Source organism: Budorcas taxicolor, chromosome 11 (assembly GCF_023091745.1).
Source record: "Budorcas taxicolor isolate Tak-1 chromosome 11, Takin1.1, whole genome shotgun sequence".
NCBI lineage: Eukaryota > Metazoa > Chordata > Mammalia > Artiodactyla > Bovidae > Budorcas > Budorcas taxicolor.
Window position 1 is genome coordinate 47,419,685 of NC_068920.1, and position 26,951 is coordinate 47,446,635.

Genomic DNA, 26,951 nt, shown 5'->3' on the forward strand with positions numbered 1-26,951 from the left:
CAGGATGTCTGGCTCTGTGTGAGTGACAGCACCATTGTGGTTACCTGGGTCATTAAGATCTTTTGTGTGTAGTTGTTCTGTGTATTTTTGCCACGTCTTCTTAATCTTTTCTGCTTCTGTTAGGTCCTTACCTTTTCTGTCCTTTATCATGCCCATCCTTGTATGAAGTGTTCCCCTGATATTTCCAATTTTCTTGAAGAGATCTCTTATCTTTCCCATTCTCTTGTTTTCCTCTACTTATTTGCATTGTTTATTAAAGAAGACCTCATCTCTCTTTGTTGTTCTCTGGAATTCCACATTTAGTTGGGTATATCTTTCCCTGTTCCTCCCTTGCTTTTTGCTTCTCTTCTTTTCTCAGCTGTTTGTAAAGCCTCCTCAGACAACCACTTTGCCTGCTCCCATTTCGTTTTCTTGGGGATGGTTTTGGTCACTGCCTCCTGTACAGTGTTAGGAAGCTCTGTCCATAGTTCTTCAGGCAATGTGTCTACCAGATCTAAGCCCTTGAATATATATGTCACTTAGTGTCTAAAAAAACCACATAGAAATAGAATAAAGGAATTTCAGTCCATTAGAAAATAGGAACAGAGCGGATGGAGAGGTGGGAGAAGCAGCAAAGGAAAAGTCTTGTTAAGTAGAAGTAAAAGTGAGTTAGTATACACCTTGGAAATAGCAATTAATATAAGTCATATAAATCTGCCAGTTAAAAGACAAAGGACGCTGAATTTTTCAAAAATCTAATTATATGTTATTCACAAGAGATCAGAAAAAGAGAAGAGTGATGCTGGGATATAGTAGACAAAATGAAGGTGCTATATTTATTTGACATCAGACAATGTGGATTTTAGGGCAAAGGCATTACTTGAAATAAAGAATGACAATGCACCACGATGAAAGGTTCAGTCTACCAATTGGATATAATTCTAAAATGATATATATGAAGTGACGTGGCCTCAAAATATATAAAGCAAAGATTGACAGAATTACAAGGAGAAATTGACAGATCTATAGTCATAGTGGAAAATTTAAATAAACCTCTCCCATTAATTAGTAAGCATATAAGTGATCTGAACAGCACAGTAAGTTTGATATAGTAGATCTGCATAGAACCATACATCTCCCAAATTACAGAATACACATTCTCCTCAGGCACATGTAAAATATTAATAAGACTCATGTACTAGACCACAAAAAAGCACGTCTCATCAAATTCTCCAAAGACTCTGTATCATACAGAATATACTTTTTGTATCCATATTGCAATGTAATTAATTTGAAAAGTTAAAAAATCCTTCTTATGAATAATTTATGGATCAAAGAAAACTCCTAATGGAAATTAGAAAATACTTAGATGCAATCAGCTTTTAAAACACTTTGTATCAGAAAACACTCAAATGGAGGGACATTCTACACCATGCCTGACCAATACTATTCAAAACACTATATCAAAATTTAAAGATAAAGATAAAGCAGGATTTAGAGGTAAAATATTAGCTTTAAATGCATTTATCAGAAAAAAAGAAAAAAATTAATTAGTTAAGCATTTGCTTCAAATATTTGGAAAAAATAGAATAAATCCAAAGGAACAGAAGGAAGAAATAATAAAAAGAACTGATTTAGTGAACTATGAAATAAAGAATCAACAAAATAAAAAACTGATTTCTTGAAAACACTAATAACATGTATAGAACTGATCAAATAAAGAAAAGGAACAAATGAAATACTTGGAATGATAATGAGAACATACTGTGAAAAGTTTTATGCTGCTATGTTTGAAAACTTAAACAAAATGAAAAATTTTCCTGAAGGAACCAAGACTAACTGAGGTTAATTTTGAAGGAAATAAGAAGGGGAAGGAGAAGTATTCATTTTGTCAGATTTTATGATACTGTAAAATTTTAGTCATTAAAACAGCATGGTAAAGGCACAAGGCTAGGCAAATTAAGGAAACAGAGTACAGACCTTAAGAGATTCGGATATTATGAAAACCTTATATATGACTAAAGTAACATAAATTAGTGGGGGAAGGGACGAACTGTTCATTAAATGGTGCTGGGGAGATCGGCTAACCTTATGAATAAAAGATGAAAGTAGATCCGTATTTCATAGGATACCAAAAATAAATCCTAAGTAGATTAAAGAACCAAACATGAAAAACGAAATTTGAAAACTTTTAGAAGAAAATATAGGAAGATATCTTTATAAATTTGGGGTAGGAAAGAATTTATAAACATGAAAGGGAAAGCACAAATCACGTAGAGGAAAAGATTAAATATTTCAACTCAATACATTAACCAAGAAAGGACTGACATCCTGCCAGTGAAGTGACTCATAGCCACAAGTACAATTCCATTTGTGTGTGTGTGTGTGTGTGTGTAAATATATACATGTATATGTCTTATGTATTCCTTGAAGAAACTCTTACCTATGTATACAAGAAGGCACCTTTGTTTGTAATCACAAAGAAAACAATGGTAACAATCTAAATGTTCCTTTGGTATATTTGTACACTGAAATATTTTATGTACTTTATACCAGTGAACTAGATTTATCTCTCTATTGAATGTTCCTGCATCCTGGTTTACTGTTTATGGTAGATTTCAATATTGTTGACCACACATTCCCTTTCTTCTGCTCACATAGCAAGTTAGTTCTCTCCCACCTGCTTTGAAGTTAGGTAAGACTCAGTGACTTGCCTTAGTCAACAAAATGTGAGCAAAGTGATGTGTATTGCTTTGGGGAGGAGTTTTCAGAGCCACTGCCCAGTTCACTCTCTTCTCACTGCTGCTGTGATTGAATAAGCACACACAAAAAAACCAGTGCAAAGCTTCCGTCACGAGGAAGCTGTGTAGTGCAGTGCTGAGTGCCACCTTGCTGATCATCACTGAGGGCATATTGTGGGTGAAAAGAAAATGTGTGCTGTTTAAGCGACTGGGAGAATGGGGGCTGTCTTGTTACTGCAGCCTGAGCTACCCACAGTGTGATTTTATGTCTCAGCTCAGTTTACTGTGCATCTTGTGCCGCTTCCTTTAGTTCTGTCTTCCAAACCACAGAGTACTTCTCTTTCTCTGTGAGGTGGAAGTCCTTACTAAGTCTCTAAATATAGTCCTTTATTTCTTCTCCTTTCACAGTCAGATGGGGGCTTTTCTCTAAGCCCCTCTCTGCTAGGAAACCATCCTCAGAGATTATTTCACCAGCATTTTTACTTGTTGCTTTGGAGTTAAGCTTCATACTCAAGGGATTCATGGCCAGAAAACCCATCCTCTCTCACTCCCTTCTTCCCTTTCTCTCTTCCTTATCTGTGGATGGCTGTCCTCATCTGCAGAGAGTACAGCAAGCAGTGAAGGTGTATGAGATGAGGGCTTGAAAACAGGTCTCCCCAACTTTGGAAAGTGTATGCATTGCTTAGAAGGGACATGGAAGATGATTTACTCCCCATCACTATGCAGTTAGAAATGTTTTGGCATGATAGTAGTACTATTCACCCTCTCTCTTTGCATAGAGTATAATATACTGAAAAGTACAGTGTATATCTAATAAGCAATTGTCTTGTTTTACAATCTACTTTAAAATTACATAAAGTAAGCTACATAGCTTGAATGCAAGTAGCTAAGGTTAATTGTAGATTTTGGTTAAATACATTAAATATTCTGAGGAAAATTCCAACACTAGTAAACGCACAAAAACGGTTCCAGTGGACTTAAAAGACCCTTCATCTTTCACCATTCTCTTCTCAGTGTTTACAGAATCGACATCATTTTTTGAACAGCTATCATTTAGTGGAAACCCTAGACTTTTATAAATGAACAGGTTGATGTAGACTTGAAACATATATAGAGACATGAAATCAAAACAGAACTGATGTTTCAAAATGCAGCAGTTCTTGAACAAAGAGATGAGCATATGTGTTGAAATGCTCAGGATAGTAAACAAACAAGGGAAACACATCATGGCTGAAGACAACTGTATATTCTGAAAAGGGATTGGTTCCATGTTCTGGATTGTTTTCCTACATTATGAATTCTAAAATACTGAAAATATATATATATATATTATATAATGCGTCTTTAAACAAATGTGCTACATTTATTAAGTGAAATAAATATATACAGGTTCTAGGCCCCACTTCAGACTTCCCAACCTGGGGATCTGGCAAAGGGACTGGGAATCCCCAGGGAATCTGATGTTGAAGATTCCAGTGGGATTTGATTACAGAACTTTCACAGAACTGGGGGAAACAGAGACTCTTGGAGGGCACAAAGAAAACCTTGTGTGAACCAGGGCCCAGGGGAAAGGAGCAGTGAGCCCCCAGGAGACTGAGCCACCCCAGCCTGTGAATGTCTGAAAGTCTGCTGTGGAGGTGTGGGTCGACAGTGGCCTGCCGTGTAGACAGGGCGCTGGCAGCGCAGTCCTGGGAGGTGCGTGCTGGCCTGAGTCCCCTTGAAGGCCACCATTAGCCCTGCCACAGTGCCAGGACTGGGTTGTCTCAGGCCAAACAACTAACAGGGAGGGAGCACAGCCCCACCCATCAGCAGACAGTTGGATTAAAGGTTTACTGAGCATGGCTCTGCCAGCCAGAGTAAGACCCAGTATTCTCCACAGCCAGCCCCCCCTATCAGGAAGCTTGCATTAGCCTCTTATCTTCATCCATCAGAGGGCAGATAGACAAAGTAAGAACTACAGACCCACAGCCTCCAGAACAAAAACCACAATCACAGAAAGCTAACCAAAATGATCACATGGATCATAGCCTTGTCACAGTGAAGGGGCTTGTGTAACTCAATGAAGCTATAAGCCATGCTGTGCAGGGCCACCCAACATGTATGGGTCATGGTGGAGAGCTGTGACAAAAATGTGGTCCATTGGAGAAGGGAATGGCAAACCACTTCAGTGTTCTTGCCTCAAGAACCCCATAAACAGTATGAAAAAACAAAAAGATATGACACTGGAAGACGAACCCCCTAAGTCAGAATGTGTCCAATATGGTACTGGGCAAAAGCGGAGAAATAGCTCCAGGAAGAGGGCTGGGCCACAACAGAAATGATGCCCAGTTGTGGATGTGTCTGGTGGTGAAAGTAAAGTCTGATGCTGTAAACAACAATATTGCACAGAAACCTGGAATGTTAGATCCATGAATCAAATTAGATGTAGTCATGCAGGAGATGGCAAGATTGAATGTAGACATCCTAGGAGTCAGTGAATTTAAATGGATGAGAATGGGTGAATTTAATTCAGGTGACCTACTGTGGGCAAGAATCCCTTAGAAGAGATGGAGTAGCTCTCATAGTCAGCAGAGGAGTCCAAAATGCAGTACTTGGGTGCAACCTCGAAAACAGCAGAATGATGTTGGTTCATTTCCAAGGTAAACCATTCAACATCAGAGTAATCCAGGACTGTGTCCCAACCACTGATGCTGAAGAAGCTGAAGTTGACTGGTTCTATGAAGCCCTACAAGACCTTCTAGAACTAACACCAAAAAACAGATGTTCTTTTTATCATAGGGGATTGGAATGCAAAAGTAAGAAGTCAAGAGATACCTGGCATGTAATAGGCAAGTTTGGCCTTAGAGTACAAAATGAAGCAGGGCAAAGGCTAACAGAGTTTTGTCAAGACAACACACTGCTCGTAGCAAAGACCCTTTTTCAATAACACAAGAGACAACTCTGCACAAGGACATCACCAAATGTTCAATACCAAAATCAGATTAATTATAATCTTTGCAGCTGAAGATGGAGAAGCTCTATACAGTCAGCAAAAACAAGACCTGGAGCTGACTGTGGCTCAGATCAGGAGCTCCTTATTGCAAAATTCAGGCTTAAATTGAAGAAAGTAGGGAAAACCACTAGGCCATTCAGCTATGACTTAAATCAAATCCCTGCTGATTATACAATGGAGATGAGGAATGGATTCAAGGGATTACATCTGGTAGATAGGGTGCCTAAAGAACTATGGACAGAGGTTCCTAACAGGAGGCAGTGACCAAAACCATCCCCAAGTAAAAGAAATATGAGAAAGCCAAGGTGGTTGTCTGAGGAGGCTTTACAAAATAGCTGAGGAAAGAAGAGAAGCGAAAGGCAAAGGAGAAAGGGAAAGATGTACCCGACTGAATGCAGAGTTCCAGAGAACAAGAAGAGATAAGAAGTCCTTCTTCAGTGAACAATGCAAAGAAACAAACGAAAATAATGGAATGGGAAAGACTAGACATCTCTTCAAGAAAATTGGAGGTATCAAGGGAACATTTCATGCAAGGATGGGCAAGATAAAGAACAGAAATGGTAAGGACCTAACAAAAGCAGAAAAGATTAAAAAGGGGTGGCAAGAATACACAGAAGAGTTGTACAAAAAATCCAGATAACCACAATGTTGTGGTCACTTACCTAGAGCCAGACATCCTGGAGTGTAAAGTCAAGTGGACCTTAGAAAGCATTACTATAAACAAAGCTAGTGGAGGTGATGGAATTCCAGCTGAGCTATTTAAAATCCTTAAAGATGGTGCTGTTAAAGTGCTCATTCAACATGTCAGCAAATTTTTTAAAAACTCAACAGTGGTCACGGGACTGGAAAAGGTCAGTTTTCATTCCAGTCCCTAAGAAAGGCAATGCCAAACAATGTTCAAACTACTGTACAACTGTGCTCATTTCACATCCTAGCAAGGTAATGCTAGGCTAAAAATCCTTCAAGCTAGGCTTCAGGAGTACTTGAATCGAGAACTTCCAGATGTACAAGCTGGGTTCAGAAAAGGCAGAGGAACCAGAGATCACAACATCTGTTGGATCATAGAGAAAGCAAGGGAATTCCAGAGAAACATCTACTTCTGCTTCATTGACTATGCTACAGCCTTTGACTGTGTAGAGCACAACAAACTGTGGGAAATTCTTAAAGAAATGGGAATACCAGACCACTTTACCTGTCTCCTGAGAAACCTGTATGCAGGTCAAGAAGCAACAGTTAGAACCAGACATGAAACAACAAACTGGTTGGGAAATGGGAACAAAGTACATCAAGGCTGCATATTGTCATCCTGCTTATTTAACTCATATGCAGAGTACATCATGCAAAATGCCAGGCTGGATGAATCACAAATGAGAGTCAAGATTGCCAGGAGAAATATTAATAACATCAGATACGTAGACGATACCACTCTAATAGCAGAAAGTGAAGAGGAACTAAAGAGCCTCTTGATAAGGGTGAAAGAGGAGAGTGAAAAAGCTGGCTTAAAGTTCAGCATTCAAAAAACTAAAATCGTGGCATCCAGTCCCAACACTTCATGGCAAATAGATGGGGAAAAAAATGGAAACAGTGACAGACTAGTTTCTTGGGCTCCAGAATCACTGTAGACAGTGGTTGCAGTCATGTAAGTAAAAGATGCTTCTCCCTTGAAAGAAACACTATGACAAACCTAGACAGCATATTAAAAAGCAGAGACATCACTTTGCCACAGTGGTCCATATCAGTTCAGTTCAGTCGCTCAGCTGTGTCTAACTCTTTGCGACCCTGTGAATCACAGCATGCCAGGCCTCCCTGTCCATCACCAACTCCTGGAGTTTACCCAAACTCATGTCCATTGAGTCGGTGATGCCATCCAGCCACGTCATCCTCTGTCATCCCCTTCTTCTCCTGCCTTCAGTCTTTCCCAGCATCAGGGTCTTTTCAAATGAGTCAGTTCTTTGCATAGGTGGCCAAAGTATTGGAGCTTCAGCTTCAACATCAGTCCTTCCAATGAACATCCAGGACTGATCTCCTTTAGGATGGACCGGTTGGATCTCCTTGCAGTCCAAGGGACTCTCAAGAGTCTTCTCCAACACCACAGTTCGATAGTTATATATGGATGTGAGAACTGGACCAAGCTGAGCCACAGAAAATTGATGCTTTCAAATTGTGATGCAAGGAGATCACACCAGTCAATTCTAAAGGAAATCAACCCTGAATATTCATTGGAAGGACTGATGCTGAAGCTGAAGCTCCAATATTTTGGCCTCCTAATGCGAATAGCCAGCTCACTGGAAAAAACCCTGATTTGGGGAAAGACTGAAGGCAGAAGGAGAAAGGGATGACAGAGGATGAGATGGTTGGATGGCATCACCGATTCAATGGACATGAGTTTGAGCAAACTCCGGGATATACTGAAGGACAGGGAAACCTGGCGTGCTGCAGTCCATAGGGTCGCAAAGAGTTGGACACGACTTAGCGACTGAACAACAACAACAATAAATGTGAATAGTTTAGAGACTATTAATAAAACAAGTGCCCGTGTACTATTAATAAAACAAGTGCCCGTGTACCTATTGCCTCACTTGAGAATAGAATAAGACCAGAAGTTGAAGCCCTTCCAAGATTTCATCTTGGAAATGAAATCAATTAATGTTTAGACACATTGGTAGGGGTCCCTCGAAGATTTCATATTCCTCTTTCACATATAAGTGAGCATAAATTTTGTGTAATAATTCCCTAGATTTGCTTTTTATTTTACATTTATATATGCACCCCTAAACAAGTTGTATTTTTAGTTTCGCCATTTTAAAAAACTTTGTGTAAATGAAATCCTACACTGTGTTTTTCTGCGCCTTGCTTTTTTCACTCAGCATTGCTTTTTGATTCATCCATTTGGATATAGCTGTGGCTTATTAATCTCAACCACTGTGTGGTTTCCCATTGTAGTAATATTTTGCAGTGTTTGTATCCATTCTATATTTTATAGGGTATCATGTTTCTTTATAATAAAATTCTTTAGTGTTAATTGTCACATATGATTTGGTTTGTTTCAGCCTTAGGTTCAACTTTTTAAAAAACTGTTTGGCATGTGTTTTAAATGTGTTCATATCTTGAGGTAGTCAGTATGCTCTAATTTTTGTTTTATCGTTGATAATAATTAATTAATTTTGTTTGTAGAAAACTGTTGGGGTATATTTGGCTTCTTGATGCTGAATCTTGTGTTGGATTCACAGTTCCCATGGAGAATGTTGCAACAATCGCTGATTGTGCCAGTGTGATTGAAGGAGTCAGTCGGAGCCGAAATGCCTTGCTGAATGGGGACACTAAGAACTACGACTGGGATTCTGGTTATACGTGTCATCAGCTAGGAAGTGGTGCGATTGTGGTTCAGCTGGCACAGCCCTACATGATCGGGTCAATACGGTAAGAGGATTCCCTTTCATTTATTACTTTTTAAATGGAAGACACATGTGTAAATTGTGTTTTGGTACATTGGTGATCCCAGTAACTTCAGTGAAGATCCTCCTCTGTTCTTGCCTCTAAATGTTGAGAGGAGGAGGTGGAAAGGGAGGGACAAAGTTATACAAGGTGCTTGTTTGGATTTTCTGATGGTGAGATGCCGCAAAATTAGGCTTGTGGAGGGTCTAGATGCAATTTGTGGAGGGAAAGGACTAGGTCTCTCCCTGGATATGGCTTACCTTTGACTCATGTCTCAGTTTGTTCTGGTTAGGGACTTAGAGGATAATGTCCAAACAGGCTATATGGAATCAAAACTCATTTTCAACTCTAGTAAATGACTTTATGTATGAACCAAACTTATCTGAGCATGAAACCTGGTACTAAAAGACCTTTTTAATAATCTTCATGTCTGGACTTTTGGTTGTTGTTTTCATTTTGTTTTGGTTTGCCTTAAGAAGGGAACTTGAATCCAATATTGCTTGATTTGTAGGACCATGTGATTTTTAAAATATAAGACTGGTGACATCCCCCAGAGGATATACTTTAGTTCAAGAGCCATCTGGATCTTGAATAGGCTTCCCTTTTTTTTTTTAAGTTCTAAGAGGTCTCTGAAAGATTGTTGTGTGTGTCTGTGTGTTTGTGTATACACACACAATATTAATATACTTATTTATATATAAAACACAAGAATATTTTACCCTGTATCTTAACCTTCCAGAGGTGGAGATGTTGGTGAAACGTGACTGCCTTCCCCCACATTGTTCTCCACCACAGCTGCCTTATGGTTTCCTGTTCTCATTTTATTTTAAAGTTAAAATTTTGTAATGAAAGAAATAGCACAAAAAATAAGATGTTGTTGTTGCTCAGTCGCCCAGTCGTGTCTGACTCTTCGTGGCCTCATGGACTGCTGCACGCCAGGCCTCCCTGTCCCTCACATCTCTCAAAGCTTGCCCAAGCTCGTGCTCATTGCATCAGTGTTGCCATCCAGCCATCTCACCCTCTGACTCCTTCTTCACCTTCTGTCCTCAGTCTTTCCCAGCATCAGGGACTTTTCCAACGATTCAGCCATTCACATCAGATAACCTAAATACTGGAGCTTCAGCTTTACCATCAGTCCTTCCAATGAGTATTCAGGGTTGATTTCCCTTAAGATAGACTGGTTTGATCTCCTTGCTGTCCAGGGGACTTTCAGGAGTCTTCTCCAATACCACAGTTCAAAGGCATTAATCCTTCAGCACTCTGCCTTCTTGACTGTCCAGCTCACACAACCGTACATGGCCACTGGGAAGACCATAGCCTTGACTGTACAGATCTTTGTCATCAGAGTAATGTTTCTGCTTTTCAACACTGTCTGGGTTTGTCATAGCTTTTTTGCCATGAAGCAGTTGCCTTCTGATTTCATGGCTGCAGAGTCCAAGAAGAGGAAATTTGTCACTACTTCCACCTTTTCCCCTTCTATTTAGCATGAAGTAATGGGGCCAAATGCCCCCTTTTTTAATATTTAGTTTTAAGTAAGCTCTTTCACTCTCTACCTTTACCCTCATCAAGAGGCTCTTTAGTTCCTGTTTGCTTCCTGCCGTTAGAGTGGTATCATCTGCATATCTGAGGTGTTTGATATTTCTCCTGCCCATCTTGATTCCAGCTTGTAACTCATCCAGCCTGGCATATCTCATGATGTACTCAGCTTATAGGTTAAACAAATGGGGTGACAGCAGTCACCCCTGTTGTACTTGTTTTTCAACCTGAACCAATCAGTTGTTCCATACAGGGTTCCAACTGTTGCTTCTTGACCACATACAGGTTTCTCAGGAGACAGGTAAGATGTTCTGGTATTCCCATCTCTTTAAGAGCGTTCCACAGTTTCTTATGTTCCACACAGTCAGAGGCTTTAGCCTAGTCAGTGAAACAGAGGAAGATGTTTTTCTGGAATCCCCTTGTTTTCTTTATGATCCAGCAAATGTTGGCAATTTGATCTCTGGTTCCTACTTCTTTTCTAAACCCAGCTTGGACATCTAGAAGTTCTTGATTTGCATAATACTGAAGCCTGGCATGCAAGATTTTAAGCATGACCTTACTAGCATGGGAAATGAGTGCAACTGTCCAATGGTTAGCACATTCTGTAGTACTACCCTTCTTGGGAATCGGGATGAGGATTGACCTTTTCCAGTCCTGCGGCCACTGCTGGGTCTTCCAGATTTGCTGACATAGTGAATGCAGCACGCTGATGGCATCATCCTTTAGGGTTTTGAATAGTTCTACTGGAATTCCATCATATCCACTACTTTATTAACAGCAGTGCTTCCTAAGGCCCAGTTGACTTCACGCTCCAGAATGTCTGGCTCTGAGTGACTGACCACACCCTCGTAGCAATCTGTTTCATGAAGACCTTTTTCGTACAGTTCTCCCATGTATTCTTTCCGTCTCTTCTTGCCCGCTCGAGTGTCTGCTAGGTCTTTACCATTCCTGCCCCTTATTGTGCCCATCTTTCCGGGAAACGTTCCCAGTCATCTTACTGTTTCCTGTTCTCGTTTTAAAATTAGCGTTTGTAGAGAAAGAAATAGCACAAAAAATAAGGCAGTAGGGTTCTAATAGGCAAAGGCTTATTGATGTTCAAGCTAATAAGTACAGAAGTTAGTCTGCTTGTCAATTCCTGAGGTACACTGACAATTGATGCTAAATTTCTTGAAGAATTCATTCTGTTAATTTCTTCATTTAAATTGTAAGCCTCTTTTCATAAAGGGTCATGTGCAGGCTGAGTACTCTGGGCAACAAATCACAGATAGAAAAGCTGTGAATTTGTCCTGCAGGCCCAAGAGCTCACATTGTGCTTCAGAAGGGGAGGGAGACAAGCCACATTCAGTCTGGACAAAATAGAAGTACAAATAAACTTCTCAGCAAACAACACCCCCTCCTTCCTTTTTCTCAGCTTCATGCATTAACTAAAGTAATCATGAGCCACTTATTTAATAAGTCATTCTAGAATCCTTGTCATAAATGGTGTGAAACTTATCTGCATATTTCCCATTACAGTCTTTTCCTCTGTACTTTAAAAATCTGGAAAACAGTTGTCCTTCTCTTGTTTTATAGTCTCCACAATTTCTTGAAGATTACCAATCGTGTCTCTGAGATTACATCTGCAATTTCTTTCAGCAGGCTTGTTGTGTAACTCATCTGACCAAGAGACTTGAAATCATCTAAATTGACTGGATACTCTCTCTCTTTCATTTCACTATTTGGGACTTCAATTTTCTCTTTATTATGTTTGTTCTGCCATTTCTAATTTGAAGATCTGTCTTCTTGCCAACAAAGATAGAAGCAAACTGGCTGCTTAGCAGCTCTGCCCATTCTCTTTTAATGTTCCCTGTATTCTGTCTGCTTACCTGGTACCACACATCTCCCTGCCGCCTAACACTGGTCCATGTGCATCTGAAAGCAAATGTCAGAAATGGAGTCCCATTCTTCTCTTTCCCTGTTCAGGGTGCCTCATACTGTGATTTTCTCATCTCATCTGGTATATCCCACCCAGCCATCCATCCACTGAGCCAAAACATGGGACTCTTCTGGATTCCTTCCTTTCCCTCACCTCCCCCACAGAACAGTCAGCTGTCAGTACCAGCTCCTGTATATCTCACAGATCCTTCCTGTCTTCCCCACCCCAACTACCATCACCGTAGCTGCACCTTTGTAAGTTCTCTTCTCTGTCTAGCTCTCCCTTCCCTACCTGCAACCACCTCCCACACCATTAACACAAGTCTCATGTGGTCCTGCCCCTTCCTGAGAGGATTCATGGCTGTTACTTGCCTTCAGGAGAAAGTTCAGACAAAGGCATTAAGAACTTGTGGCTCCCTTCTGTCTGTACAGCCTGTCTCCTGCCTCTCCTCCCACCCCCACACGTAATATCTCAGCCTATCCAGCTACTTGAAGTTTTGCATGTCACCCTCTCTTTTCCTCCAATTCTTTGAACATGCTGTTCTCATTGCGTGTGTATCTCACTGTCTTCTCATCACTTCTTCTTACCTGGCTCTAGGACCCCTTTAAGACCTCACTCCTTTGGGAATGCGTCCCTAACCTTCTGTCATCTCCTGGGCTGCTTCAGACCTCCCTAGTCAGTGTATTCTGTGTGTAATTCCTCCCAGGGCATTTGTCATGTTCGTATTATAATTGTTTACTTACTGCCTCCTCCCAGTCTCATCTGATATATAAAGCCTGTGGCAGCTCAGAATAAGTGTTCCTTGACAAACTGAATGTGCAGATGAGGTAATCCGTCAATAAAAAAGGAGGATTATAGCAGATATAGTGGGAGATCTAGGATTTTAGATCCAGCAGGGACTTCATGAGGTTGTTACCAAGGTGACAACTCAGAGAGAGACAAACAGGCTTTTTGTGTGGCAAGGCTACCTTGGCTTCTAGCTCTGCTCAAAGAATCACAGATGTTGAATCTAACTCCAGAAAAAGGTGTCACTGGAGCTTAAGAGAGAGATGAGAGAACAGTCCCATTTGGTTTTCTTTAAAAGTGAAATGAAAATGGTTCTCCCAAACAATTTTTCTTTTCCTGACTCAGAGGGAGTTGGTGAACATGAGTACAACCGAAGGCAGAATTGTGTATGTCAGCACTGTGTGAAGCCTCCATCATCCTTAAGCCCGGCTATTGCTTTTGCAGAGAGAAAATCCATGCAATTGAAGCCCCAAGTAACTGGCTGAACACTCAAAGAGACACGTCTCTAGGAAACTAACATTATGTTGTCAGGAATTGCATTTACCTCTTCTGTGACATGATCAAGAAAAGGAAAGGGAAAAGGATTTCTCCACTGCCAATGCCTGTGGGCAACGGTGGATATCTTGGCAGGCCATGGTTAGCAGCATCTGATGTGTCCAGATAGCTGCTTATTGACAAATGACAGGTTGATCAGTTAGTGACCTTTGACCCCCGGCTTCTGCTGTCGGTGATGACTCAGTTGCTCTCCTAGTCACTGTGTCCACAGAAGCCCAGTGATTCTGAATCACACCTAAAGGGAGAGCATTCCAAAGCTGGGTGACCAGCATTTTCCCCAGCCAAGAGGGAGGAGTCTGGCAGTCCTGGAACCTCTTCCTCTGGGGGTCCAATCACATGGTACACTAACGGTAAAATTTCAGGTTTCTTTGGCGATGGTGAACACAGAGGCAAAGGTCTCAAACATAGGATTATCTTGATCATTACATTCTTTATTCCTAAGAAAGGACAGAGTTACCGCGTGGATAAGATTTCTCTTGCTCGTGTGTTTTCATCCATATAGGCTGTTTCTTCCTTTCCTGAGGGTTTCCACTGTAGCTGGGTAGACAAGCAGAGCTTCTTTCTTGGCAGACAATGACCAAGGCTAACCACCATCTGTGAGACCCTAATCCTGCTAGTGCATCTGCTACAGTAAGTACCCTTGTGGGTCCTGAAAAGGCAGACCTGGAAACATGATCTCTGATTGTCTCCTGCCTCCATTTTCTTTCATTCACTCAACAAACATTTATTGAGCCTTGTACTCTATGCCAGGCACTGTTTAAGCCCTGGGGATACAGCACTGAATACAGAAAACAAATATCAGTGCTCTCGCAGAACTGACGGTCTTGTTGGGGGGAGGCAGGCAGTGGTGGATAACCAGTAAACAGCACTATTTGTAATGTGTCAGATATTTCAGAGATGGAACCATCAGGAGGGAGGACTTGGATGTGGAGATAGTGCAGTTTTAGATTGGGTGGTCGGGGAGGCCTCACCTTGCAGAACCGGAAGGCTGGGAAGGCAAACCGCTTGGGGACCGGGGGATGAGCCTCACAGGCAGAAAGCCAGGGCCCTGCTGCACGCATGTGAGCGCAGAACAGGCGAGGCAGGTTCAGGAGCGGCAGAGAGGCCAGGGTGGCTGGAGCAGAGTGATGGAGGGAGAGCCACAGGTGAGGGGCGGAAGGGGGTGTTCAGGGTGGCAGCCCTAAGATGTCTTGTCACTGTTCCTGTTAATATGTTCAGTCACCAGCTCCCAGAACCATTCCACCTTCCGCCATAAACCCATCCCAGTGTTTGTTAGCACTGTTAGAGGAGAGGTTTCTTCACTAAGGAGGGGAGGGCAGAGCTGGGGAGCCCTCATGCCTTTAGAAGCTACCTTCTTTATTCCTGACCGGCCTTTGTCCAACCAGCTCCCAGGAAAGAAACAGGAGGCTAGGATGCCTTGAGTTTATATGAAACTTTCTCCCCATCCTTGGCATTTATTTCTCATCCCCAAGAGCCAGAGCAGGCAGTTTAACTTGGAAATAAAGGTGTTTGTCTTTGTTGTTGCTAGGTTTACAGGCGCAATAAAAGTTATTCATTTTGAGAGGAAATGAGAGAAATTGCCTGGAATGTGCCTTAAAAGTGGGTAACTGAGTAGTAATTATATCATTTTCATGCCATTTTAAAAACATTAAGATTTAAATAACAGGAAATCTTCAGAGGCCTGACCGCATAAAAAGACTAAGGTAGAGTCATAGTAACTAACCAAATCTACCTGATGTCTTATAGTCCCTCTGTTGCCTAAGGTTAAAACTTACTGTCTTTCTGCTTGCTAATCATGATGTCCTTTTAAGTGTTTTGAGGTTAGTATGAGAAATCACATATGCTGCACATTAAGCATGCCTGTCGCCCAATCTTTTTCAGCTAATAAATGACAGCACTTTGTTTGAAACCCTAATTATAAGATAGTTAATTAAATTAACAATTCTTACATTAGCTTGAAAATGATGGTTCTGTAATTGATATGAGCAATACTGTAAGTAAAATACCCGTAATGCTTTAACTAACCTAATTGTAAGTAGGCTGTTGAAAGATTGAAACAGCGCAGATAGATGAAGCTAAATAAACCTACAGCCTTCCTGGGTATTATGAGGATTAAGGAGTTAATGACACAAAAATATTTTTAGTTCCTCAGTTGGAAAATGTTATATGAATATAGTATGTTAGAACAAAATGAATCTAGCCCAAAGTATGCTCTTGGTGGATAGTCATAATCTCTTTAGTTTGTGGGGATGAGTCTTTTACTTTGCAATAAGGAAAAAAAAAAACAATTCTGCCACTTAAAAAGTTAATCTGCCACAGAACTTCTGAACCACAAATTAGTTCATGCCTTGCAGTTATTAAGCATGGATAAAACAAAACAATAGCAAGTTGATCCTTGAAAAAAACACCTAGATATGCCACTGTGGTCCTTATTCATCCCAGCATATTTTTCCTTCCTTTTGAGCTTTTAAGTCCATGCTCAGTTCAACTGGCCTTTCACTGTTGTGTGACTGCAGTCATTCCGGGTTATCTATTCAGGCTATAAATTAGAAATCCAATTTCTTACTGCAATTTTTTCCTTCTTACCGCTGCTGACCACCCCACAAAACTATTGCTCATCCACTTCCCTCCCACAGGACAGGCACAGAAAAAAAGAAGAACCACAAACCATACCATTTTTGCCCCTTTCAGTAGCTCCAAATGAACGCCTAGTGCAATAAGGGTAGGGAGAGAAACTGAACCAGTGACTCAAGTGATGCTTTATAGTTACATGAATATTTTCTACATGTGTGCTGCCCTCAAGTTCTCGTAGTCCCACAGATAATCTCAAGTTGAAGATAGTGATTGTAGTGTTGAGATGAACTTGGGTCATTGCAGCAATTTCCAAGTGCCTGGTACAGTACTCCATGCTGTGAGTACTCAATAAACACTCATTGACTGAGCTGACAACATAGTATGTTAGTGCAGCTAAAGGGAGTCCTATCTATCAACTAAATTGGACATCATATTTGCTCAGTGTGTCTGTTCTAAGCATATGTGAGGGAGCTGCTAAAGATCTGGCATCTCCCGCAGATGACTAAGATGAAGCTCTGGTGTTAGGCGCCGACATGAGCACAGGTGCGGACGGCTGCTTCGCGTTTCACACTGCTTCCATTTCATTCTGTCTGAGTGCTACACAGGCAAGCATACTTTTATTTACATTAGGAAAACCTTCTTTGTGACCTAGAGAGCTAAAAATTTCCTTTTTATAGTCTAAAGAATACAACAAACATCTAAAAATATGACTCTTCTGGCTTGGATTAAGATTGCCTATAATTCTAGTCAAAATGGAAAAGATATTTTACAAAATTTGCTTCATATCAGTCATGCTGAATGTCGTCTGTCACAGCCCTGAACCAAAGAATTCTTCCTTGTCTTGCTGATCCATGATTTATTTACCAAGCATTGTTTCTCTCACAGCCTATCTGCATTGCACTAAAGTCTTCAAATATCACCCTCAGACCTCAGAACTCTGATTCCCAGAACAATTGTTGAATAAAAAATTTTATCTGTGGTTCCCAGTAGATGTTAGAGTCTGAACCATGTGAACACTAAGGGGACCAGAAATCCTGGAGCCTAGAAATGATAGCAGAGTTTGGGGGAACAGTAAATATGTCTCAGCTAGATTCATCCTAGAGGTATTTTAAGACCAGAAAATATTACTATGGCAACTCAGTTGCTTGTTAAAAATACAGGAAGGGGACTAGAATTCAGATATTCTTTGGAAAAACAGGAAAGGTTAAATCCTCCCCCCCAAAAAGTGTGTGTATGTGTGTTTGTTTGTTTATGTTTGATGTATCTCGCATGTCAACCATTTATCTCCCTTGTGCGATTAGAGAACTTAACAACTAGTCATCATAAACTATAGCTGAATACATGAAAAGAAAAATCCTTTCAGTTTTCAGAGATTAACCCATCAATAAGACATTTTTACAGAGGATATCAATCCCATTGGACCCAGTATTTTATGTGCAAATATATGTTTAGTAATTATCCAGAACTGTTATTTGAGACCCCTCTAAAACAACTACTTTGCCAGTAGTGCTTTAAACAATCATTTTAATAACTGGAACCGTTCACCTTGGAAGATCAAATGAAGGGAAAGCATCAACCTACTCCTTCTGTGGTTTGAGTCTGGCGATCTTTTAAAGGCTGCTTCCCACAGGGTTGGGCATGCGGGGTCACAGAAATGGGGCTGTTCTCATGAAGGCTAGCAGAAGTACAGGGCTTTCAGCAAACTGACCAGAATTTCTACAAATTTAATACATCAAACTGCTGAAATCTGTCTTTTGAGTATTAAGTAAATGAAGCTGTTTTGAAATCTGATGAAGGATCACCTTCATTTAAGAAATTACTCCTTGAATTAATATAACACAGTAATCTATCTTTTAAAACCTTTAGTCCTCAGGTACTCTCAAATCAGATTTCCCAGCCACCTCCAGGAGCACAAATTTGTCACCTTGTGAAGATGCTTTCGGTGATCTCGGTAGCACCTGGTGTCTGTCTGTCTCTCCCCCCACCCCCCTCTCATCTTTACGCTTTGTAACCTGGTAACCACAGAGGCACTGGACCATAACATCCTTTTATCTCTGGTTAGGAACAAGCAGAAGCACAGAGATCAAGAACAACTGTTCCACCTCCCCATCTTCTCCATCCATCCACATCCATTGTGCATCCTTCTCTTAAAAAGAGTGATTATGATGACAGGCTGGTTGGTGCCCTTAAAGGACTACTTTCAGCAACTTGCCTGGACACTCAGGGCCTTAGGTGGGGCTAAGAAATCTTTTTTTTTTTTTCCTGCTGTGTTAGGTTTCATGGGGTCGCCAAGAGTCAGACAGGACTGAGCAACTGAACTGAACTACCTCTTTCAACAATGTATCAGATTCAGTATAAGGGCTATTGGTTACATAGATAAATGCAGAGTGTGCTTTTTCTTCTGCCTGGATTTTCTTTCTTGTGCCCTTAAGAGCAAGTGGTAAGGATCCTCTTTCTTCCTTTTACCTTATGATGTCTGAAACTGTGTCCCTCAATGATTATGACATTACCAGCCTTGCCGCATTATCCTTTTACTGTAACCAAATACCAGTCAAGACTGTTTCGATTTTCCATACAATTTAATGGTCCTTTTAGTTGTTGTGTCTTTCAGTAGCTCTGGAGGTTTAGCTGCTTCAGTGTCTCCATTGAAAATGTGGAGAGACTGCAGCATAACTTGAGATCCTTTTCTTTTCTCCACCGTGAACATGGCAGTTACAGTTTTTTTTCACAATCCTACAGAGCCTCTTATGGCCTTAAAAAGAAACTGAGAGAAGGCATTGTATCTTCTGGTTCAGCCCACCCTCATTTCCTGAGGTAAATTATAGAAATTTTTTCATTAAGTATTGTGGCTCAGACTTGACAACATTTATTTTTATTCCTAGCCCTTGTGTGCTCCAAAGAAGCTTGCATTTGGCTTCAAATAACAAAGAAACTGATTAAGAAAGACTATTTATTTATGGCTGCACCATGCTGCTTGTGGGATCTTAGTTCCCCGACCAAGGATTGAACCTGGGCCCTTAGCAGTGGAAATGTGGCATACTGACCACTGAACCACCAGCGAATTCCCAAGAAAGACTTTTTTTTTTAAATGTTTGCTTTTTAAAAATTATTTGGTTTTGTTTTGCTTTTGTTTATCTGTTTGGTTCTCACATAAGAAGTATATGGGTGGGTGGCTGCTAGTATTGGTTCTGCAGTTCAGTGAGCTTTTTGATTCTCTTGGTCTTTTCCCATTGAATTTTCGCCTCAGAGAAACAAGACAGCTGCTACAGCTTTAACTACCACGTCTGCATTTAGGCAGGAAGGAGAAGAACAAAGGGAAACACAAACTTTTACGTGTGGAGAACCCTGACAGTCACGTCTATCTCTTTTTATTAGGAAAAGCCAAAGCTTTATTTGAAGCCCCACCTAGCCAACTGCCACTTAGTTATTAGATAGAACTGTCATGCCATCAGCCCTAGCACAGCTGGCAAAGAAGTTGAGGGTCATAGCAAGGAGTTGGCTCATCCAGTCAACAACTCTGCTGCAGACCCCTACCTCCTGCTTGACTTTTCACATCTGCTTTGGGATTTTTATAAATCTCCATATTTCATATGCTTGGTTATTTTTTAAAAAACAGCTTTATTGAGATATTCATATAATGTATAATTTGCCCATTTAAAGTATATAATTCAGTTTTTTTTTTTCCTATTTACTTTCTAAAATGCCCACAGCTTCTGGATGTATCTAAAACAGTAAATATGATAATTTTACTTTATATTATTCGCAGTTTCAGAAATGTTCTGTAAATAAAAAGCCTATATCTGCTTACTGGGTAATTCTCATCCAAAATGAGAAGCATTACTGCTTATGGATATTTGATTTCTTATTCATGAAATTTACCTCTTGGAAAAAACTAAGTTTCTGTTACAAACTATTACCAGCATTTAATTTACTGCAATTGGTCTTCATGTTTTACCAGCACAGTGAAAGTGGATGTACTTAATAAAATTTGGGAAGCAGGCAAGATCCTAAGTGCCCTTAAAAGGAAAATACATTTTATTTGGTGTGGTTTTATTCTAGCTAAGTGTATTTTAAACATTTCTGAATTTTTTTAAAAGTTGGCAGTCCATATGGAATCTGTTAACCAGACATATTTGATTAACCAAAATACCTGTTTACCTGTACCTCAGGTTAGAGAGACTTGACTTTTTTTCTGTACATATAAAATTCTAAACCAGAACTTCACTGCATATCCATGTTATTTTGTAATGGTAGGTTAATTATGTCAAAAGTCCTGCTAGAGATAACATTTTCAGTTTTTAACATCTGGTGTTTAAAAAGTCAGGCCCATCAGCCCTAGAGTGAAAAGATACATTAAAACACCTCTGACTTTCCAAGGGAATATTGGACAATAACTGTCTTACCACATCTAGTCTTCTTCTAAGTTCTTGGAATGTGGTGTTTGTAAGATTACAGTGAAAATTCTGGTTTTTGGAACTTTTGAAATGAGAAGTACAGTAAGTAGAGAGTGGTTGTAGCAATACTACAATTCTGTCTTGGGAGAAAAAATTAAAATACCCTCTTCTTTCCCTACCATGGTTTCTTGTGCCTTCCCCATCCCTGTTTTACTCCTCCCCCAAGTGGCGGTCTTAGTCAGAGCCTGTAGTCCCTTTCCAGGGGAGACACAGATCAGATGTGTGAGTTTGCAGGAGTGAGACGGGCCACAGTTCAGCGGAAGCACTGCTTGTGTATCTTGTCTTCCCCTGGGTCCTGAGTGGCATGGCCAGGGCTAATTCTGCTAATCTGTCTCTCCTCTCTGTTCCTACCTCTTCTCCATCTCTCTCTCCTCTCCTCTATCTTCACAACAAGCAGACACAATCTGTCTTCTCCTTGGACTTTCTTATTTCCTTTTTTATCTTTTAGAGTGGACAGGGTAAAGGTTACTACCTCAGCCCAGGGGTAGTTCAGGGCTAGGCAGCAGGGGACCATGATCTGTGCCGTACCCACTCTGCCTCGGTGGTACTGGAAGGTGTATTAAGTTGATCCGTCCTCCATTTGGAAGTGGTAAGAAGCAAGTTTTGTGAGTGGAAGAAGGGACAGAACAGACCTCCTAACTTGCTTTGGGTGAAGCTATTTAGGCATAACCAACTTGAGTATGCCATGCCATGTCTTACATCTCTTGCATTAGAGTTTGGGGCCAAAATTCTACTAGCAATAAAGTGTCCCTTTGCTTCCCACTTGCTGAGACTTTCCTTGGTGGGTGGTTACCTCAGGAACCTTGTGGGAGAGGGTAGTTGTGACCTAAGATAATAGACCTTGTTCCTGAGTCCCTTAGACACATATCATTTAATTGTCCCCTAATGTCTCATGCAAGCCCTTGTCAACTGTTTTCTCAATATCTAACTTCTGTAATCACTTCATCTCTGAGGATTAAAGTTGTGTTCCAGCTCTTTTCCACCCTATGGACTATAGCCCACCAGGCTCTTCTGTCCGTGGAATTCTCCCAAGCCAGAATCTTGGAGTGGGTAGCCATTCCCTTCTCCAGGGGCCTGACCCAAGGATCAAACTCAGGTTCGATCTGCATTTCAGGCAGCTTCTTTACCATCTGAGCCACCTGGGAAGCTGAATAATAAAGCGTCTATAACCAAATAGTATACTTATTATGAAGTTCATAATAGCCCTGTTAGAAATAGATGAAGCATTATCTGTAAAGAATTGTTTGAGAATTAACAGTAACCCAGTGAATAATATCTTGTTGATAATAGCATTCTTGGTAGAAAGGTAAAATTGCTTTGTCATGATTGTGTTTGCTGTAGTGGGATTTTAGCTGTGTATTTTAGTCTCAGAGAAATGTAAAGAATTTATGGATATTATTTGGAACTTTTGGGGAAGAACATTGAAATAGAGCCCATCCCTTAAAAATTAGAGAGTCCCTTGGACTACAAGGAGATCCAACCAGTCCATCCTAAAGGAAATCAGTCCTGAATATTCATTGGAAGGACTGATGCTGAAGCTGAAGCTCCAGTACTTTGGCCACCTGATGGGAAGAACTGACTCATTGGAAAAGACCCTGCTGCTGGGAAAGACTGAAGGCAGGAGGAGAAGGGGACGACAGTGGATGAGATGGTTGGATGGCATCACTGACTCAGTGGACATGTCTGAGTAAGCTCTGGGAGTTGGTGGTGAACAGGGAAGCCTGGCGTGCTGCAGTCCATGGAGTCGCAGTCAGATGCAACTGAGTGACTGAAGTGAACTGATTTTAAATTATTTTCATTAAAGATTCCAAATGAGTAGCTGTGTTAAAAACACTAAGCACTATAAGGTTTTTATTGTTCTGTGGTCATAGACTGCCCTGGTCAGCTATCTTGTAAGATGCTTTTTATAATCCCAGGAGACAGCACTGGAGAGACAGCAAGGGGATAGAACCTTACAGATTCGTTTTCTCCTGGTGACTGGTAAACAGCCCTGTCTGTCTAATTGGTGTGGTTTAGTCTGTGGTGTCATCGTCCTGAGATAGTAGTGTTTTACTGCTGTCACATTAGCTGCCGTATTGTTGACCATATAACTTTTGTGTGTTACCTATTGACTTTAATGCTCAAAATCCTCCAAGCCAGGCTTCAACAGTGCATGAACCATGAACTTCCAGATGTTCAAGCTAGATTTAGAAAAGGCAGAGGAACCAGAGATCAAATTGCCAACATCCACTGGATCATCGAGAAAGTATGAGAGTTCCAGAAAAACATCTACTTCTGCTTTATTGACTACATCAAAGCCTTTGACTGTGTGGATCACAACAAACTGTGGAAAATTCTGAAAGAGATGGGAATATCAGACCACCTGACCTGCCTCCTGAGAAATCTGTATGCAAGTCAAGAAGCAACAGTTAGAACTGGACATGGGACAACAAACTGGTTCCACATCAGGAAAGGAGTATGTCAAGGCTGTATATTGTCACCCTGCTTATTTAACTTATATGCAGAGTACATCATGTGAAATGCCAGAGAAATATCAATAACCTCAGATATGCAGATTGACACCACCCTCATGGCAGAAAGTGAAGAACTAAAGAGCCTCTTGTTGAAAGTGAAAGAGAAGAGTAAAAGAGTCGGCTTAAAACTCAACATTCAGAAAACTAAGATCATGGCATCCGGTCCCATCACTTCATGGCAAATAAATGGGGAAACAATGGAAACAATGAGAGCCTTTATTTTGGGGGGCTCCAAAATTACTGCAGATGGTGACTGCAGCCATGAAATTAAAAGACACTTGCTCCTTGGAAGAAAAGCTCTGACCAACCTAGACAGCATATTAAAAAGCAGAGACATTGCTTTGCCAACAAAGATCCATCTAGTCAAAGATATGGTTTTTCCAGTAGTTGTGTATGGATGTGAGAGTTGGGCTATAAAGAAATTGAGTGCCAAAGAATTGATGCTTTTGAATTGTGGGGTTGGAGAAGACTTTTGAGGGTCCCTTGGACTGCAAGGAGATCCAACCAGTCCATCCTAAAGGAGATCAGTCCTGGGTGTTCATTGGAAGGACTGATGCTGAAGCTGAAACTCCCAATACTTTGGCCACCTGATGTGAAGAACTGACCTCTAGAAAAGACCCTGATGCTGGGGAAGATTGAAGGTGGATGGAGAAGGGGTCAACAGAAGATGAGATGGTTGGATGGCATCACCGACTCAGTGGACATGAGTTTGAGTACGCTCCAGGAGTTGGTGATGGACAGGGAGGCCTGGTGTGCTGCGATTCGTGGGGTCGCAAAGAGTCAGACACGACTGAGCACCTGGACTGAACTGAACTATTGACTTTAACTGTCTCTATAACTTCTTCACCCTACTCTGCTGCCCCCATGCTGTTCCATCGAGATCTGGAGGGTCTCGGTCAAGTGTGTGTTTTGCTTGCACTTATCTTTAGTTTGAGAATGTAGCACCTAGGCCCTTCATCAGTTCAGGGAACAGAGAGACTTGGGAACGGTTTTCATTTTTAATTGGAATCTCCCTCCTTCCCTCCCTCTCTCCCTCCCTCCTTCCTTTATTCCTTCCTTTCCTTCTTTCCTTCCTTTACTCTTAGCAGAAATACCAGAAATTTGGGGTGAAAAACAAGCTAAGAATTCTCTGTACAGTTGTCACAGTAATAGTGGTGGGATTAGGACTAGCAGAATCTAACAGCTCGTGTAGAATTTGCTACATGAAAATCTACTGAAAAGTTTGAACAGAAGAAAGGGATTTTAGATGTTTCTGGACTAAACTCAGCCTTAAGCTATACCTTTATTTCTTGCTTTGGTGCCATAGCTCTTTATTGCTCCATATGAAGAGCTTTAGTTTTCTCTTCCTAGCACTAGCAAACTTGTTTTCATAAAGCACCAGATAGTAATTTTAGGATTTGTATGCTATAGTCTCTGTCCCAGCTGCTCCACTTTGGTGAGAGGGCACGCTGTGTTCCAATAAAACTTTATTTACAAAAAGAGGCAGCCACAGGCGTTGTTTACCAGTGCTCTTATCTATTCGGCTCCATTTCTCACTAACAGCTCTAGTCCATACAGGTAGAAGTGAAGAATTAGGGAAGCCATTTGCCCTTCATGGTTTCAAAAAGTGTGAATGATAATAGTTATTACTCCTTGGAAGAAAAGTTATGACCAACCTAGATAGCATATTCAAAAGCAGATTCATTACTTTGCTGACTAAGGTCCGTCTAGTCAAGGCTATGGTTTTCCCAGTAGTCATGTATGGATGTGAGAGTTGGACTGTGAAGAAGGCTGAGCGCTGAAGAATTGATGCTTTTGAAGTGTGGTGTTGGAGAAGACTCTTGAGAGTCCCTTGGACTGCAAGGAGGTCCAACCAGTCCATTCTGAAGGAGATCAACCCTGGGATTTCTTTGGAAGGAATGATGCTAAAGCTGAAACTCCAGTACTTTGGCCACCTGATGTGAAGAGTTGACTCATTGGAAAAGACTCTGATGCTGGGAGAGATTGGGGGCAGGAGGAGAGGGGGACGATAGAGGATGAGATGGCTGGATGGCATCACTGACTCAATGGACGTGAATCTGAGTGAACTCTGGGAGTTGGTGATGGACAGGGAGGCCTAGCGTGCTGCAATTCATGGGGTCGCAAAGAGTCGGACACGACTGAGCGACTGAACTGAACTGAATATAAGGCTGTTATTTAAAGATATGAGCATTAATATCAGCATTTAGTTTGGGGTCACAGTATACACCATGCATGACCCAGTGATTTTTCCTACTGTGTTTTAAGGGGGCTGAGCCTTGGCGACCACAGGAGAAAGTCTGGCAGATGAGGCCCCACCGCTGACCTTGGTAGAGTGGTTCTGCTTTTACCTGTTATGAATATTGAGGTTCTTCTTAGACGTTTGTAAAAGGGGTTCTGCTACTAAAGCATATTTTTAAAAATATTGGTTTACATTTTACGTACACCTTTTTTTTATGGATACTTTATAAGAAGTACCGAAGGATTTATCATTGTGTTACTTTAGGAACCACAGATCATCCAAATTAGACTCTGTCTCCCTCTCTTCCCTTACCCGCACACCTCGTTTAACAGATTATACATGTGAGAAGATGAGGTTTCAAGATAGCCACAGAGTTTGGCCTCTGGGCCCGTCTGCTGTGCCACTGCTACATCCTGCCTTGGATCATCCTTGTGTGCATCAGAGGCTGAAGGAGAGCTAGTGGAGCCCTTTGTGGTCCAAATAGGCTGAGGGACAACTTGATATCCAGAGTGTCGCAGAAGCTACCGTTTCCTTCCTCCTTACTCATTCCTTCTCTCTTTGACCTGACAGGATCCCCCAACCTCCTGGATGCCCTAAACTATTCGAGTTTGAACTGTGCTTACAGCTAGAATGGTTCCAGCCCTAGCTCCTTTGAAGTTACCCCCAGGGATGTCTCCCAGCCCCTGACATGTAAACACTGTCTGAAGAGTGTTACTTGTAACAGTTTCCTGTGTGCCTCTGACAGGCTGCCTCAGCCAGGTCCCCTCTGCCCTCAGCATGAACCGCAGTGTTGACTCCTGGGGATTCAGTCCCAGAGTCCTGAGGAGGGTCCTGAGAAGCCTGGGATCTCACCACTGTGGGCACAATTCCTTCCTCCCCTGGTTTGTGAGGTTCTTAATCTTTTCTGCCTGTTTCCTTCTGAATGTGTCAGGGCAGTGAGACAGAGTGGGGTATTGTGTGTGTGTGCAGGGGTATATTCACACGCCCATATGGCTGCATTGGTGCTTGCGTGGTACCAGACCTGCTTTCTCAGGGTGCCTGGTGTACCCTATCAGCCAAACAGAAAGGAACAAGGGGTCCAATAGATAGGGCTTTGGGGCACAGGGGAGGTACATGTTTGTTTTTCTTAATGAGGAAGGATAAGCCAGAAGAACAAAAGAAACAGTTTAATTCACATAGTATTCTAATGAAGCCTCATGCTGTGCTTGAGTCCAAGTGACAAGTATGGCTGC

General features: G+C 41.3%; 1 protein-coding gene across 4 annotated transcripts in view; it reads left to right on the forward strand.

Annotated features, from left to right (window-relative positions):
- Nucleotides 1-26,951, forward strand: part of BTBD9 (BTB domain containing 9) — a 409,506-nt gene that overhangs the window by 294,165 nt on the left and 88,390 nt on the right. For all 4 annotated transcript variants that reach the window (XM_052649115.1, XM_052649113.1, XM_052649112.1 and 1 more), the window contains one exon: nt 8,943-9,132. In XM_052649115.1, the coding sequence (XP_052505075.1) occupies nt 8,943-9,132 (190 nt within the window). The remainder of the gene's footprint in view (nt 1-8,942; nt 9,133-26,951) is intronic.